We start from the raw sequence: 17,881 nt of genomic DNA on the forward strand, positions 1-17,881 counted from the left end.
GCATTTTCGTTTTTTACTCCTTGCCTTTAAAAATTCATAACTCTTTCAATTTTGCACCTAAAAATCCATATGATTGCTTATTTTTTGCACTACCAATTCTACTTTGTAATGACGTCAGTCATTTTGCCCAAAAATCTACGGTGAAACGGAAAAAAAAAATCATTGTGAGCCAAAATTGAAAAAAAAAACTGGCGTTTTGTAACTTTTGGGGGCTTCCGTTTCTACGTAGTAAATTTTTGGGTAATAAATGACACCTTATCTTTATTCTGTAGGTTCATACGATTAAATGATACCCTACTTATATAGGTTTGATTTTGTCGTACTTTTGGAAAAAATCATAACTTCATGCAGGAAAATTAATACGTTTAAAATTGTCATCTTATGACCCCTATAACTTTTTAATTTTTCCGTGTATGGGGCGGTATGAGGGCTCATGCTCATTTTTTGCGCCGTGATCTGAAGTTTTTAATGGTACCATTTTTGCATTGATAGGACTTATTGATCGTCCATCGTTCATTTTTTCATGATATTAAAAGTGACCAAAAATGCACTATTTTGGACTTTGGAATTTTTTTTGCGTGTACGCCATTGACCGTGCGGTTTAATTAACGATATATTTTTATAATTCGGACATTTCCACACACGGAGATACCATATATGTTTATTTTTATTTACACTGTGTTTTTTTTATGATTCAAACTTTTAATAGGGGAGGGGTTAAATGATCTTTATTCACTTTTTTTTTGCAGTGTTATAGCTCCCATAGGGACCTATAACACTGCACACACTGATCTTTTACATTGATCACTGGTTTCGCATAGGAAACCACTGATCGATGATTCTGCCGCTTGACTGATCATGACCGGATCTCAGGCACTGGGCAGTCATTCGGCGATCGGACAGCGAGGAGGCAGGTAGGGACCCTCCAGCTGTCCTGTAAGCTGTTCGTGATGCCGGATTTCACAGCGGCTATCCCGAACAGCTCCCTGAGCTAACCGGCATGGTTTCACTTTCACTTTAGATGCGGCGTTCAACTTTGAACGCCGCGTCTAAAGGGTTAATAGTGCGCGGCACCGCGATCAATGTCGCGCGCTATTAGCCACGGGTCCCGCCCGTTGTTAGAGGCCGGGCCCGACCCGCTATGACGCGGGGCCACGCCGTGGCCCCGCGTTATAGATTGGGAGCGGACACATGATGTTCCAGTACGTCATGTGTCCTTAAGGGGTTAAAGAACCATATACAAAGATCCTGGATGACAGAATTGTAATTAGTCGAGATCCTGCTTTTCTACCAAAGGTGGTATCTGTCTTCCATATGTCTCAGGAAATTACTCCGCCCTCCTTTTGTGCCAACCCATCTAATGATACTGAAAGGTCCTTTCATAATTTAGATGTCAGGAGGTGTGTGTTAGAATACATTTATAGAACAAAAGACTTTAGGAAGTCAGATAGTCTTTTTGTTCAGTTTGCAGGGCCTAGCAAGGGAAACAAAGCTGCTAGAGATTCCCTTTCTAGATGGATCTGTCAGGCTATATCCTCTGCATATTTATCGGTGGGGCTTTCTCATCCATATAATATAAGAGCTCACTCCACTAGGGCTATAGCCTCCTCTTGGACGGAAAGGAGAGGGGCTTCTATTGAGCGGATCTGTAAAGTGGCCACCTGGTAGTCACCACACACGTTTTTTGGCACTACAGGCTTAACTTAACTGATTTTTCTTCTCTCTCTTTTGGACGGAAAGTCCTTCAAGGCGGTGGTCCCACCCTAATTCTGGTACTCTGGTATTCTCTCTGGTGGTGCTGTCGTGACAGGGTGGAAAGCGGGTAATTACTCACCGGTAATTCTGTTTCCTCATAGTCACGACAGCACCACAGCTTTCCCACCTCTTTATTTCTGTGCACTGGGTTTCTTCTTACATGGTGAGAGAAGTAATCTATTGGTGTTTGATTGTACTTTGTTATGTTCTAGGTAGGAGAAAAGGAGTTATTTTCTCCTATTATTGTATGGTATGTTGTTAGTCTGAAGTGATAGTGTCAGTGATAGTAATTCTGTGTTTGATAGGAAGCAATTTCATATTTAATTTTAATATGAAGGCTCTTAATGAGTCTCGGTAATTCACTGAGGCTAGGTAGGGCTGTGCTTCCTTTTATGATCTAGGTTTCCTGTCCCTAGGGGAGGAGTCCATCTCTCTGGTGGTGCTGTCGTGACTACGAGGAAACAGAATTACCGGTGAGTAATTACCGTTTTTTTTAAAACTTTTTTTTAATGCTTTGCAATAATATGCTGCTTGTCAGTTTTACACTGGCAGGCACCATATCAGGATGCACTTCTGTCACATCCTCAGACAGTCATTTACCTGAGGCAGACCTGGGGGTCTTTGTAAGACCCTCGGCTGCCCATGTAAGCAGCAGCACCCTGTGATCGGTGCTGCTGGAGAGAGATAGAGGGAGCAGTTACAGTTCACGTTCGCTTCTGACTGCAGCTGTAAGATTTAAACTGATGGGACTGCACGCCCCCCAATCGGCACCCATTCTGCTGCCGCATCCAAGTCCATAGAAGCGGGTGCTATAGATGCTGCTGTCACACTGACCGCAGCATCTATAATGTGACAGAGGGAGGAGGCTCCCTTCACTTTCCTGCAAGAGGATTGTGGGGCGTCGATGTTAGCCATGGCAACCAGAGGTCTGACAATGGCCTCTGTTGTCATGGCTACATAAGCCGATCGGACTCTGATCGGCTGTGCTATGCCTGTCTGTTTAACACTGTCAGGCATAGGCATAATACAGTACAAATGTTGTTTCTTCCTTTCTGAGCCTTGCTTGTTTGCCCGGTGAGCACTTAACGTCCACATATGGGGTATTTCCTTACTCGGGAGGAATAGGGTTACAAATTGTGTGGGGCTTTTGCTCCTTTTATCCCTTTGTAAAAATGAAAAATTTGGGGTAACACCAGCATTTTAGTGAAAAACAATTAATGAAAGTTTGTCAAGCACCTGTGGGGTATTAAGGCTTACTGTACCTCTTGTTACATTCCTTGAAGGGTGTATTTTCCCGAATAGTGTGCAATGTGGTGGGTTTTTTGCTGTTCTGGCACCATGGGGGCTTCCTAAATGAAATGTGCCCCACCCCTCCAAAAACAAAAAAAAAGAACATTTCAGCAAAATTTGCTCTCCTGTGGTGGGTTACTACAAATTTTTGGGGTCTTTTAGAAAAAAAGGAAAATTTTCAAATTTCTCATGAAATTTTCAAATTATTTTCAAAGAAATGATGCAAGTATCATCAATAATTTACCACTATCATAAAGTAGAATATGTCACGAAAAAACTATCTCAGAATCAAAATGATAGATAAAGCATCCCAGAGGCATTGTTGATTTTCCACCTAAAGACCCATACGAGTGCTTTCTTTTGCGCCACCAATTTTACTTTGTGATGACATCAATCATTTCAGGACAAAATCTATGGTGAAACCAGAAAAACAATATTTGTGGGGCATAATTGAAAAAACTAAACAAAAAAACATACCATTTTGGAACTTTTAGGGGCTTTCGTTTCTATGTAGTGCACTTTTCAGTAAAAATTACACCTTATCTTTATTCTGTAGGTCCATACAGTCGCAAGGATACTTGACCCCGTAAAGGGGTATTCCAGGAAAAAACTTTTTTTGTATATATCAACTGGCTCCAGAAAGTTAAACAGATTTTTTAATGATTTCTATTAAAAAATCTTAATCCTTTCATTACTTATGAGCTTCTGAAGTTAAAGGGGTTATCCATGAAAAAAACATTTTTTATATATCAACTGGCTCCAGAAAGTTAAACAGATTTTTAAATTACTTCTATTAAAAAATCTTAATCCTTTCAGTACTTATGAGCTTCTGAAGTTAAGGTTGTTCTTTTCTGTCTAAGTCCTCTCTGATGACACCTGTCTAGGGAAATGCCCAGTTTAGAAGAGGTTTGCTATGGGGATTTGCTTCTAAACTGGGCGTTTCCCGAGACAGGTGTCATCAGAGAGGATTTAGACAGAAAAGTACAACCTTAACTTCAGAAGCTCATAAGTACTGAAAGGATTAAGATTTTTCAATAGAAGTAATTTACAAATCTGTTTAACTTTCCGGAGCCAGTTGATATATAAAAAAGTTTTTTCCTGGATAACCCCTTTAAGGACCCAGCCAATTTTCAGTGTAGGACCCGGCCATTTTTTGCACATCTGACCACCGTCAATTTAAGCATTAATAACTCTGGGATGCTTTTAACTTTCATTCTGATTCCGAGATTGTTTTTCGTGACATATTCTACTTTATGTTAGTGGTAAATTTTCGTCGATACTCGCATCATTTCTTGGTGAAAAATTCCAAAATTTGATGACAAAATGGAAAATTTTGCATTTTTTTTAGCTTTGAAGATCTCTACTTGTAAGGAAAATAGACATTCCACATAAATTATACATTGATTCACATATACAATATGTCTACTTTATGTTGACATCATAGAGTTGACATGTTTTTACTTTTGAAAGAAATCAGAGGGCTTCAAAGTTCAGCAACAATTTTCTAATTTTTCAAAACATTATCAAAATCGGAATTTTTCAGGGACCAGTTCAGATTTGAAGTGGATTTGAAGGGCCTTCATATTAGAAAATACCCCACAAATGACCCCATTATAAAAACTGCACCCCTCAAAGTATTCAAAATGACATTCAGTAAGTGTGTTAACCCTTTAGCTGTTTTACAGGAATAGCAGCAAAGTGAAGGAAAAGATTCAAAATCTTCATTTTTTACACTCGCATGTTCTTGTAGACCCAGTTTTTCAATTTTTGCAAGGGGTAATAGGAGAAAAAGTCCCCCAAAATTTTGTAACCCAATTTCTCTCGAGTAAGGAAATACCTCATATGTGTATGTCAAGTGTTCGGCGGGCGGAGTAGAGGGCTCAGAAGGGAAGGAGCAACAATGGGATTTTGATGAAATGGTTTTTGGGGGGCATGTTACATTTAGGAAGCCAGAACAGCAGAACACCCCCAACATGGCATATCATTTTGGAAACTACACCCCTCAAGGCACGTAACAAGGGGTCCAATGAGCCTTAACACCCCACAAGTCAGATGTGTAAATGAAAAAAAAATGTCACTAAAGTCCAGTTTTTTTCCCAAATTTACCATTTTTACAGAAGGTAATGGGAGAAAACACCCCCCAAAATTTGTAACCCCATCTCTTCTGAGTATGGAAATACCCCATGTTAGGACTTAAAATGCTCTGCGGGCGCACTACAATGCTCAGAAGAGAAGGAGCCACATTTGGCTTTTGGAAAGCAAATTTTGCCCAAATGGTTTTTGGTGGACATGTTGCATTTAGAAAGCCCCTATGGTGCCAGCACAGCAAAATACAACCCACATAGCATACTATTTTGGAAATAATGCCCCTCAAGGAACGTAACAAGGGGAACAGTGAGCCTTAACACCTCACAGGTTTTTTACGACTTTTTGTTAAAGTTGGATGGGAAAATGAAAAAGAAAAAATTCATTTTTTTCCCCAAGTTTTACATTTTTACAAGGGGTAATAGGAGAAAATGACCCCCAAAATTTGTAACCCCATTTCTTCTGAGTATGGAAATACCCCATGTTGGACATCAAGTTCTCTGCAGGCAAACTACAAAACTCAGAAGAGAAGGAGCGCCATTGAGCTTTTGGAGAGTGAATTTGTTTGGAATGGAAGTCAGGGGCCATGTGCGTTTACAAAGCCCCACGTGGTGCCAGAACAGTGGACCCCCCCACTGTAGTTTCCAAAATGGGGTCACATGTGGGGGGGGGGGGTTATTGTTCTGGCACTATGGGGGCTTTGTAAACACACGTGGCCTTCAATTCCAGACAAATTTACTCTTCAAAATCCCAATGGCGCTCCTTCTCTTCTGAGCATTGTAGTTCGCCTGCAGAGCACTTTACATCCACATATGGGGTATGTTCTTACTCAGAAGAAATGGGGTTACACATTTTGGGGGGCTTTTTTTCCTATTTTTCCTTGTGAAAATGAAAAATTTAGGGTAACACTATAAGGCTCACTATACCCCTTGTTAGATTCTGTGAGGGGTGTAGTTTCCAAAATGGGGTCACATGTGGGTATTTTTTTTTTTTGTGTTTATGTCAGAACCGCTGTTATGTCAGCCACCCCTGTGCAAATCACCAATTTAGGCCTCAAATGTACTTAGTGCACTCTCACTCCTGAGCCTTGTTGTGCGTCCGCAGAGCATTTTACGCCCACATATGGGGTATTTCCGTACTCAGGAGAAATTGCGTTTTTTTCCCCTTTTATCACTTGTGAAAATGTTAGTGTCGCCCCCAACTTTTCCTTCTCATAAGGGGTAAAAGGAGAAAAAGCCCCCCAAAATTTGTAGTGCACTTTCTCCCGAGTACGGAAATACCCCATATGTGGCCCTATACTGTTTCCTTGAAATATGACAGGGCTCCGAAGTGAGAGAGCGCCATGCGCATTTGAGGACTAAATTAGGGATTGCATAGGGGTGGACAGCTATTGCTAAACTCCTAGCATGCCTGGACAGTCAGTGGCTGTCCAGAAATGCTGGGAGTTGTTTATTTGCAACAGCTGGAGGCTCCGTTTTGTAAACACTGCCGTACAATACATTATTCATTTTTATTTGGGGGGGGGGGGGGGGCAGGTTTACGATGAGTTTCCAGCTAGGAGTTTGCGCTGCAGCAAAAAATTTGGCGCAGCTCAAACTTCAAGCAGGAAACTTACTGTAAACTTGCCTGTGTGAATGTACCCTGTATTCACATGGGGGGGGGGGGGGGAGGCAAACCTCCAGCTGTTTCAAAACAACAACTCCCAGCATGCACTGACAGACCATGCATGCTGGGAGCTGTAGTTTTGCAACAGCTGGAGGAAAACTTTCAGTTAGGTTCTGTTACCTAACTCAGTATTTTCCAACCAGTGTGCCTCCAGCTGTTGCAAAACTACAACTCCCAGCATGTACTGATCGCCGAAGGGCATGCTGGGAGATGTGGTTTGCAATAGCTGGAGCTACGCAACTACAACTCCCAGCATACCGAGACAGCTGTTTGCTGTTTGGGCATGCTGGGATTTGCAGTTTTGTAACATCTGGAGAGCTACAGTTTAGAGACCACTGCACAGTGATCTCCAAACTGTGGCCCTCCAGATGTTGCAAAACTACAAATCCCAGCATGCCCAGACAGCAAACAGCTGTGTGGGCATGCTAGGAGTTGTAGTTTTGCAAGATCTGGAGGGCTACAGTTTAGAGACCACTGCATAGTGGTCTCAAATTGTACCCCTCCAGATGTTGCTAGGCAACTCACCGGCTTCAGTAGGATCCAGGGAGCCAGCCGCACCTCATCGTCGCCTCCGCTGCCACCGGATGGGTAAGTGGACTTGGGTGCCGGTCCCTGTCAGTTTCCCCGTTCTGCCCCGCCTATTGTGGGTGAGCAGAAGGGGGAAACCAAAAGTTTACCCCCCCGCCCCCGATCTGCTATTGGTCATCGTGTCTATGATTGTGGGTGTCTTGGACAACCCCAATCTCCCTTATTTTCCAGGTCACTGGGCCACCATAGACCCGTATGACCCGGAATTGCACAAATCGCCGGTTTGAATTCATTGGCGATTTGCCGCGATCGATGACATTGGGGGGGGGGGGGAGGGGTCTGATGACCCCCCTGGGCATCTGCAAGGGGTGCCTGCTGATCGATATCAGCAGTCACCCCGGTCCGGTCCCTGTCCGCTGCGCGGCGGGGACCGAAATTCCCGCAGCCGTTCATGTACGTCATGGGTCCTTAACTACCAGGGTCCCATGATGTACCGGTACGACATGGGTCCTGAACAGGTTAATTTATATAGGTTTTATTTTATTTTACTACATAACAAAAATTATAACTACATGCACCAAAATAAGTATGTTTAAAATTCTCATCTTCGTACCCCAATAACTTTTTTTTTTTCGGGGGTACTCGGGGATGTATGAGGGCTTTTTTTGCGCCATGATCTGAAGTTTTTATCGGTACCATTTTTGTTTTGATGGAACATTTTGATTGCTTTTTATAAATTAGTTTAGGGTATACAAAATGACCAAAAATATGCAATTTTGGACTTTTGAATTTTTTTACTTAAACACCATTGACCAAGCGGTTTAATTAGCGGTTTTATTTTTAGAGTTTAGACATTTGCACACGCGGCAATATCACATATGTTTATTTATGTTTACATTTTTTTACATGGGAAAAGGGGGGTGATTCAAACTTTTATTAGGGAAGGGGTTAAATCACATTAATAACCTTTTTTTTTAAATCTATTTTTACACTATTTTTTAGTCCCCAAAGGAACTATTACATGGAATCTTCTGATTGCATACATTGTTCAATGCTATGCCATCGGACAGAGATGCAGTCAGGTAGGGAATCCCCCCTCCCCCCCCATCCATTCAGCTGTTCGGGACGCTGCAATTTCACCACAGCGGTCCCGAACAGCCCGACTGAGCTGCTGGGAATGGTTTACTTTAGTTTTAGATGCAGGGATCAACTTTGATGGGTGATGTCAGGCATTAGCTACGGGTCTTGGCGGAACCACCCGGCTATGACGCGGGGTCAGCCCGTGACCCTGCGTTATAGCAAGGGAGCTGGACCAGGGCGTATAGGTATGCCCTAGGTCCTTAAGGTGTTAAAAGACATCTGAAGAGTAAATACACTTATCCCCTATTTACAGGTTAGGGGATAAGTGCCTGATCACAGGGGATCCATCCCCTGAACGAGGTCCTGGCATTGCCACGCTATGCACCGGCTAATGCGCGTGTCATCGACCTCACTGAGGTCGGTGGCATGCCCCCCTCCCCCATACAGCTATATGGGAGAGGCAGGGAGGCACGAACGCTGCCTTCCTGCCTCTATGGGAGAGGCAGGAAAGCACGAACGGGGGGGCGTGTTTGTCGCAACGTCATGCTGCGGTCGACACGCCTCCTGTGCGGAAGAGCGGTGGCAATGCCGGAGGCCCGTGCAGGAGATCGCGGGGTGTGCCAGCGTTTGGACCCCCCGCAATCAGACACTTATCCCCTATCCTGTGGATGGGGAATAAGTGTATTTACACTGCAGATGACCTTTAATGTGCCATCATCTATACTTTTTATCGATACCACATTTGCATATATAAAACTTTTCGATCATTTTTTTTTATTTATTTTTTTTTATAAAATGTGACAAAAAACCAGCATTTTTGGACTTTTTTAATTTTTTACGTTTACGCCATTCACCATACGGGATAATTAACATTATATTTTGATAGTACGGACATTTACGCACCTGGCGATACCAAATATGTTTATTTAAAAAAAATTACGCTTTTTGGGGGTAAAATGGGAAAAACTTACAATTTTCCTTTTTATTGGGGGAGAGGATTTTTCACTTTTTTTAAACTTTTTATTTTTACATTTTTCAACTTTTATTTTACACTTTTTATGTCCCCATAGGGGACTATCTATAGCAATCCTTTGATTTCTAATACTGTTCAGTGCTATGTATAGGACACAGCACTGATCAGTATTATCGGTCATCTTCTGCTCTGGTCTGCTCGATCGTAGACCAGAGCAGAAGACCCCTGGAGACGGCCGGAGCCAGGTGAGGGGACCTCCGGCCACCATGCTGGATGATCGGATCGCCGCGGCAGCGCTGCGGGCGATCCGATCATCCATTCAAAGTACCGCACTGCCGCAGATGCTGTGATCTGTATTGATCACGGCATCTGAGGGGTTAATGGCGGACATCCGCACGATCGCGGATGTCAGCCATTACGGGTGGGAACCTGCCGTGTATAACACGAGCACCGTTCCAATGCTTGCGCTCATACACAGGACGTACATGGTCGGACTTACCTTTTACCTCCTTACCTTTTAAAAATCATAACCCTTTAAATTTTTCACCTAAAAATCCATATTATGGCTTATTTTTTGCGTCACTAATTGTACTTTGCAGTGACATTAGCCATTTTACCCAAAAATCCACGGCGAAATGGAAAAATCATTGTGCGACAAAATCGAAGAAAAAAAGCAATTTTCTAACTTTTGGGGGCTTCCGTTTCTACGCAGTGCATATTTCGGTAAAAATGACACCTTATCATTATTCTGTAGGTCCATATGGTTAAAATGATTCCCTACTTTCATTTTGTCGTATTTCGGGAAAAAATCATAACTACATGCAGGAAAATGTATATGTTTAAAAATGTCCTCTTCTGACCCCTATAAACTTTTTTATTTTTCCACATACATTTTTTGCGCCGTGATCTGAAGTTTTTATCGGTACCATTTTTATTCATAGGGACCTATAACACCGCACACACTGATCTTTTACATAGATCACTGGCGTGTATTAACACGCCTGTGATCAGTGTTATCGACGCTTGACTGCTCCTGCCTGGATCTCAGGCACGGAGCAGTCATACACCGATCGGACACCGAGGTGGCAGGTAAGGGCCCTCATGGTGTCCTGTAAGCTGTTCGGAACACCGAGATTTCACCGCGGCTGTCCCGAACAGCCGGGATACTTTCACTTTCGCTTCAGACACGGCGGTCAGCTTTGATTGCCGCGTCTGAAGGGTTAATACAGGGCATCACCGCGATCGGCCACCAGGACCGACCCGATATGACGCGGAGCCGGCGGAGGACGTAAATATACGTCCTTCGTCGTTAAAGGGGTACTCCAGTGGAATTTTTTTTTTTAATCAACTGGTGCCAGAAAGTTAAACAGATTTGTAAATTAATTCTATTAAAAAATCTTAATCCTTCCAGTACTTATTAGCTGCTGAATACTACAGAGGAAATTCTTTTCTTTTTGGAACACAGAAATCTCTGTTGACATCACGAGCACAGTGCTCTCTGCTAACATCTCTGTCCATTTTAACAACAGAGATAATTTTTCATTGTTTAGAAGATTACATTTAATGCACATTACAGAGAGCTTTTCCCCCAAAAACATGCATAGAAGGATACTTCAACCTCACACACACACAAAAAAAAAAAAAGCATCATGCGGTCCTTTGAGAACAATAAATCACTTTAAAAAAAATTGGACTTGGGAGGAAATGTTTTTTTTTTTATAAACAAATAGATGTTATATTACTAAATAGTCATGCCAACTTGTGAAGGGGTATAACATGTCAATTCTTTCTTTATCTTCTATATTTACATGCATTACATTAAATAATAAATATGTGAAAAATGTACCTACATTAAACAGTTTAACATCCTGGCGACATCTTACTTCTTCAACAAATGGTAGAAGTCTCCCACTGGATACTGGCAAAGTACCAAGCACCACATTAGATGGGTTATTCAAGATCTTACCGATGTCTAAAATAAATGGTTTGCTAAATAGCTCCATTTTTCCAATTTCATCAATAACGCAGACAGATCTCACCCTTGTGTCTGGAGTTGACCTCTGTACAAAGAAATATATGAATAATAATGTTAAAAAAAATTTACGAATATTTTCATTGTAAATAACTACTATGGATAATACGAATAGATTAAAAATCTAAACAGAGGACCCACAGTTAGGAACCCCAGCGGTAAAACAGGTGCCCACTGTTTGAATGGAGCCATAATCAAGTATGTGAGGTGCTGCTCCAATCAATCCCTATGAGAATGACTGAGATAGCCAAGTACAGCTATCTATCTCTGTCAGTCACAGAGAATGAAATAAGGGGTTCTTTATTTTATAAAAATTTTCAAGATCCACACCTGGTTTTAGCTTTGAAAATGCACTGCAAACTGCACCATGTAAGAGCACCATAAAACCCATATACAATGAGAGAAAGCTATTTTTTGTAAATCAACTGGTGCCAGAAAGTTTAACAGATTTGTAAATTACTTCTATTTAAAAATCTTAATCCTTCCAGTACAAAATAACATTAATGCTTATGAAGAAATATAAAATCCCATCCCTTCCCCAATATTGCGCCACACCACTACCCTTCAATTCCCTGGTTGAACTTGATGGACGTATGTCTTTTTTCGACCGTACTAACTATGTAACTACTTATCAGCAGCTATATGCTCCAGAGGAAGTTCTTTTCTTTTTAAATCTCTTTTCTTTCTGATCACAGTGCTCTCTGCTGACACCTCTGCCCATGTCGGGAACTGTCCAGAGCAGAAGAGGTTTGCTATGGAGATTTGCCCCTGCTCTGGACAGTTCCTGACATGGACAGAGGTGTCAGCAGAGAGCACTGTGTCAGACAGGTTAAAAAGAAAGGAACTTCCTCTGGAGCATACAGCTGCTGATAAGTACTGGAAGGATTAAGATTTTTAATAGAAGTCATTTACGAATCTGTTTAACTTTCTGGCACCAGTTGATTTAAAAAAAAAAAATAAAAAAAAAAAAAAAAAAAAAAGCTTCCCACGGGATTACCCCTTCAAGCTGTATAAACGTTATTAAAATGCTATAAAACAAAACAAACAAGAAAACGCACACAAAATGTGAATCCTACGCTAGGTATTGTTGAGTTAGTATTTGATGCTTTTTTTATTTATTTAGTCTGTGTTCTCTGAAATAACTACCTATAAATCCTATAACTTATTATGCTCTTTAAACTGCATGGATATTGCATCAGAAAATAGGCAGACTATTCTAGTAATTGTTTTAGTGTTGCAAGTCTGTATATATTTTTGGCAAAAAAAAAACAAGCAAAAAAAAACCAAACAAAAAAGTGTTGTATGAGAACACAGGCAGATCTATTACGAGTTTCCCACTGCTGTTTATATCCGTGGCAGTTTTTTTGTAGCAAAATTTCCACAGCAGATTTTATGGACTTCAGTGGGGTCTGCTGCAGATTTTAGCTGTGGGAAACACACTTCAGATATGGCGATGCGAGCGTATCCTTAGGGTACATTCACACCTACTGTACAGCCTACAGGTTTGACACTATAAATCAATATAAGTAAATATAAATCTACAGCAAACACAATGCTGGGGATCTATGAAAACCTGTGTAGTTGAAGAGTGGTGTAGTTGCCCATAGCAGCTAAATTGATTTATTCAGGTTTCAGGGACCTTTTTAAAAATGAAAGATCTATGCGTGCTGGTGGTTTGATATAGCTCTAAGTAATATGGCCACTGCTCTGATGGGCACACTTCTGGGCTCTTACGAAGAGTCTGTTGTACAGATATCATCCCTCCTTATCTTTAACTGTTCCCCTCAGGACAGTGGCTAGGGTGTAATTGGTGGGGTCTAAAATTTTCTTATAACTTCTCCCATAGCAACCAAAAAGATTGCTTCTTTCATTTTTAAAAAGGCCTCTGAAAAGCAGCAATCTGATTGGATCCTGTGGGCAACTGGTCAACTTTTACTCTGATGCAGAGAAGAAAAAACGGCCCTTGAAGTGGCGCTGCTAGTCTGATGAAAAAGCAAGTTCCAAGCCAGAGATATTTTCAAAGTACTGGAATGGTTTATTTGGAGCATAAAACAATAAAAGTACAGAGATTACGTGTTTCGGGGGAGCCACCCCTTCCTCAGATCAGTCTGGTAACAGTGTGTACATACAGAGTTTAAATATACTAAAAATGGCACCAATATACCAAGTGGGCGGAGCTAACAGATGACATCACAGTTTGGTATGCAGGTTACATAAGTATTAAATGAAGTAAAAAGCAAAAATTGTAAACAACATTAAGATTGCGCAGTACACATAGGCGTGCGCAGCCTATTGCATTAGGGTGTGCACCCTAAAGCACAAACTCACGCAGCGCACGCGTGTGTGTGATATATATACACACACACTCTTGCTTGCATGCACACATACATAAACATACCTACACTCATAAATATCAATACAAACAAAATGAAAAACTTTATTAAAACTTTTTTTTGGATTGGAGGCTTTTTTTTGGATTGGAGGCTCCATTATACATACACTGTACAGCAATCATACATCCATTATACATACACTGTACAGCAAGCATACCACCATTATACATACACTGTGACTGTACAGCAATCATACATCCAATCCATTAATAATGGATTGGATGTATGATTGCTGTACAGTCACAGACAGTGTATGTATAATGGTGGTATGCTTGCTGTACAGTGTATGTATAATGGCGGTATGATTGCTGTACAGTGTATGAATAATGGCGGTATGCTTGCTGTACAGTGTATGTATAATGGTGGTATGCTTGCTGTACAGTGTATGTATAATGGATGTATGATTGCTGTACAGTGTATGTATAATTGCTGTATGATTGCTGTACAGTGTATGTATAATTGCTGTACAGTGTATGTATAATGGATGTATGATTGTTGTACAGTGTATGTATAATGGTGGTATGCTTGCTGTACAGTGTATGTATAATGGTGGTATGCTTGCTGTACAGTGTATGTATAATGGTGGTATGCTTGCTGTACAGTGTATGTATAATGGATGTATGCTTGCTGTACAGTGTATGTATAATGGTGGTAAGATTGCTGTACAGTGTATGTATAATGGATGTATGATTGCTGTACAGTGTATGTATAATGGATGTATGATTGCTGTACAGTATGTATAATGGTGGTATGCTTGCTGTACAGTGTATGTATAATGGATGTATGCTTGCTGTACAGTGTATGTATAATGGATGTATGCTTGCTGTACAGTGTATGTATAATGGAGGTATGATTGCTGTACAGTGTATGTATAATGGATGTATGCTTGCTGTACAGTGTATGTATAATGGAGGTATGATTGCTGTACAGTGTATGTATAATGGATGTATGCTTGCTGTACAGTGTATGTATAATGGTGGTATGCTTGCTGTACAGTGTATGTATAATGGAGGTATGATTGCTGTACAGTGTATGTATAATGGTGGTATGCTTGCTGTACAGTGTATGTATAATGGTGGTATGCTTGCTGTACAGTGTATGTATAATGGATGTATGCTTGCTGTACAGTGTATGTATAATGGATGTATGATTGCTGTACAGTGTATGTATAATGGATGTATGATTGCTGTACAGTATGTATAATGGTGGTTTGATTGCTGTACAGTGTATGTATAATGGATGTATGATTGCTGTACAGTGTATGTATAATGGCGGTATGATTGCTGTACAGTGTATGTATAATGGCGGTATGATTGCTGTACAGTGTATGAATAATGGCGGTATGCTTGCTGTACAGTGTATGTATAATGGAGTTATGATTGCTGTACAGTGTATGTATAATGGATGTATGCTTGCTGTACAGTGTATGTATAATGGCGGTATGCTTGCTGTACAGTGTATGTATAATGGCGGTATGATTGCTGTACAGTGTATGTATAATGGATGTATGATTGCTGTACAGTGTAAGTATAATGGAGGTATGATTGCTGTATAGTGTATGTTTAATGGAAAGGGCCGTCTTTAATTTTGATTGGACCCTGGGCAAGCAATTTTTTTTGGTCCCCCCGGTCCCCCACCCCCATCCCACACACACTCGGGATCAGTACAGGATCAGTAATGTAATGTATGTACACAGTGACCTCACCAGCAGAATAGTGAGTACAGCTCTGGAGTATAATACAGGATATAACTCAGGATCAGTACAGGATAAGTAATGTAATGTATGTACACAGTGACCTCACCAGCAGAATAGTGAGTACAGCTCTGGAGTATAATACAGGATATAACTCAGGATCAGTACAGGATACGTACGGGGGAGGGGATTATCAGATTATGCATGTGAGGGGAGGATAATAGTGATTATTATAATCCTCCCCTCACATATATGTAACATCTCCCCCTCACATATATAATCTGATAATCCCCTCCTCACATTGATTATCCCCTCACATATATATATATATATATATATATATATATATATATAATATACTCAGATTATATGTGAAGGGATTATCAATGTGAAGAGGGGATTATCAGATTATATATGTGAGGGGGAGATGTTACATATATGTGAGGGGAGGATTATAATAATCACTATTATCCTCCCCTCACATGCATAATGTCCTCCCTTCTCACATTGTATAATAAATCCCCCCTCACATTATATAATAAATCCCCCCCACACTATATAAATCCCCCCCTCACACTATATAATAAATCCCCCCCACACTATATAATAAATCCCCCCTCACATTATATAATAAATCCCCCCTCACACTATATAATAAATCCCCCTCACATTATATAATAAATCCCCCCCACACTATATAATAAATCCCCCCTCACATTATAGAATAAATCCCCCCCACACTATATAATAAATCCCCCCTCACATTATATAATAAATCCCCCCCACACTATATAATAAATCCCCCCTCACATTATATAATAAATCCCCCCCACCCCACACACACACACACACACTATATAATAAATCCCCCCTCACATTATATAATAAATCCCCCCCCCCCCCACACACACACACACACTATATAATAAATACCCCCCAACACACACACATTATACATACTCACATATCCGGCGGTGGGTCCCCTGCTGCGGCCTGGATCCTTGAAGCGGCCGTGTGGGGACTGAGAGGAGCGGGAGACTCTCTCTGCTCCGCTCCTCTCTATGATGCCGCCCGTGACGTCGCACGTCACGTCACGTGACCAACTCCCAGACAGCCATTGCGGTACTGGCTGCCTGGGGATGAGTGACGACGGCGGCGAACATAAAAAGGTAGCGTGCGGCGCAAACCCGCCCCCCCCGGGCCCTCTCCTTCCCCCTGGGCCCCCTCCCACTAACATTTTGGCGGGGCCCCTGACGCCTGGCCCGCCAGCCTTTATCAGCTTTATCAGGGCAGGGCCCATGGGGCAAAAGGGGCGAGCTGCTTTTGGCCCCCCAGGAATTACAGGGCCCGGGGCATCTGCCCCTTTTGCTCCACGGCCGCGGTGATTAGGGTGTGCCTGGGCACACCCGGCACACCCTGTGCGCACGCCTATGGCAGTACATGGAAATTACATACAGCCTTTATTCCCTGGTATTGATGAATTAAACAGTAATGTGCTGTTACATGTGGAACGCCGACATCCAGCATCCAGATGTCAACATCCTGCCTTAAAGAGGTCGAACAGAGTGTCCTAAAGAAAGGGTTATCCTTTTGTCCCACTACTAAGTCTAAGGCCTTTGACCTCTTCGTTGATTTAAACTGCTTTATACGCAAATTAACTATAAAAAAGTTTTTTTTTCCATTTAACTCCTTGGGGACGGGAGCATTTTTTGCAACTCTTACCACTGTCACTTTAAGCATTAATAACTCTGGGATGCTTTTACTTTTCATTCTGATTCAGAGATTGTTTTTTTGTGACATATTCTACTTCATGTTAGTGGTAAATTTTTGTCGATACTTGCATCATTTCTTGGTGAAAAATTCCCAAATTTTATGAAAAAATAGAAAATGTTGCATTTTTCTAACTTTGAAGCTCTCTGCTTGTAAGGAAAACGGCCATTCCAAATAAATGATATATTGATTCACAAATACAATGGGGGAGATTTATCAAAGGATTTAGACTGTTTTTTCCTGTCTAAATTTGTCTCACAGAAAGTCGCAGTCTAAATACGTGCGACTTTTCTGCGACTTTTGCTGTAGAGGATTTTTAGAACATGATGCATGCAAGTCTATTTTAGACGGAAATGCATTGGAAAATGCATTGGTGCTGAATTTATCAAGTGCAACTTATGTGCGACAAGTCGCATCTGCCCAAAATACGCTGAAATGTCAGACCATGTTGGAGCAGGTCTAAATGCAGTTTAAGCTGTAGACCCTGAAGTCTGAGCACAGAATTTATCAAGGGCTGTGAGATCTTTGATAAATTAGGAGCACTATAGACAGGAGACTACCACATACGCTGGTCTATAAGCATACCCAGAATAGACTAGATTAGTAAATGTCCCCCA

At 41.3% G+C, this 17,881-nt stretch overlaps 1 protein-coding gene across 5 annotated transcripts in view; it reads right to left on the reverse strand.

Annotated features, from left to right (window-relative positions):
- Positions 1 to 17,881, reverse strand: part of NTPCR (nucleoside-triphosphatase, cancer-related) — a 265,027-nt gene that overhangs the window by 48,441 nt on the left and 198,705 nt on the right. For all 5 annotated transcript variants that reach the window (XR_008891424.1, XR_008891423.1, XM_056566935.1 and 2 more), the window contains one exon: positions 11,227 to 11,436. Coding sequence is in view for 3 of the 5 variants with exons in the window: in XM_056566935.1 (XP_056422910.1) it covers positions 11,227 to 11,436 (210 nt within the window). In the remaining 2 variants the exon portion in view is untranslated. The remainder of the gene's footprint in view (positions 1 to 11,226; positions 11,437 to 17,881) is intronic.

This window comes from Hyla sarda, chromosome 3 (assembly GCF_029499605.1).
Source record: "Hyla sarda isolate aHylSar1 chromosome 3, aHylSar1.hap1, whole genome shotgun sequence".
NCBI classification, from domain to species: domain Eukaryota; kingdom Metazoa; phylum Chordata; class Amphibia; order Anura; family Hylidae; genus Hyla; species Hyla sarda.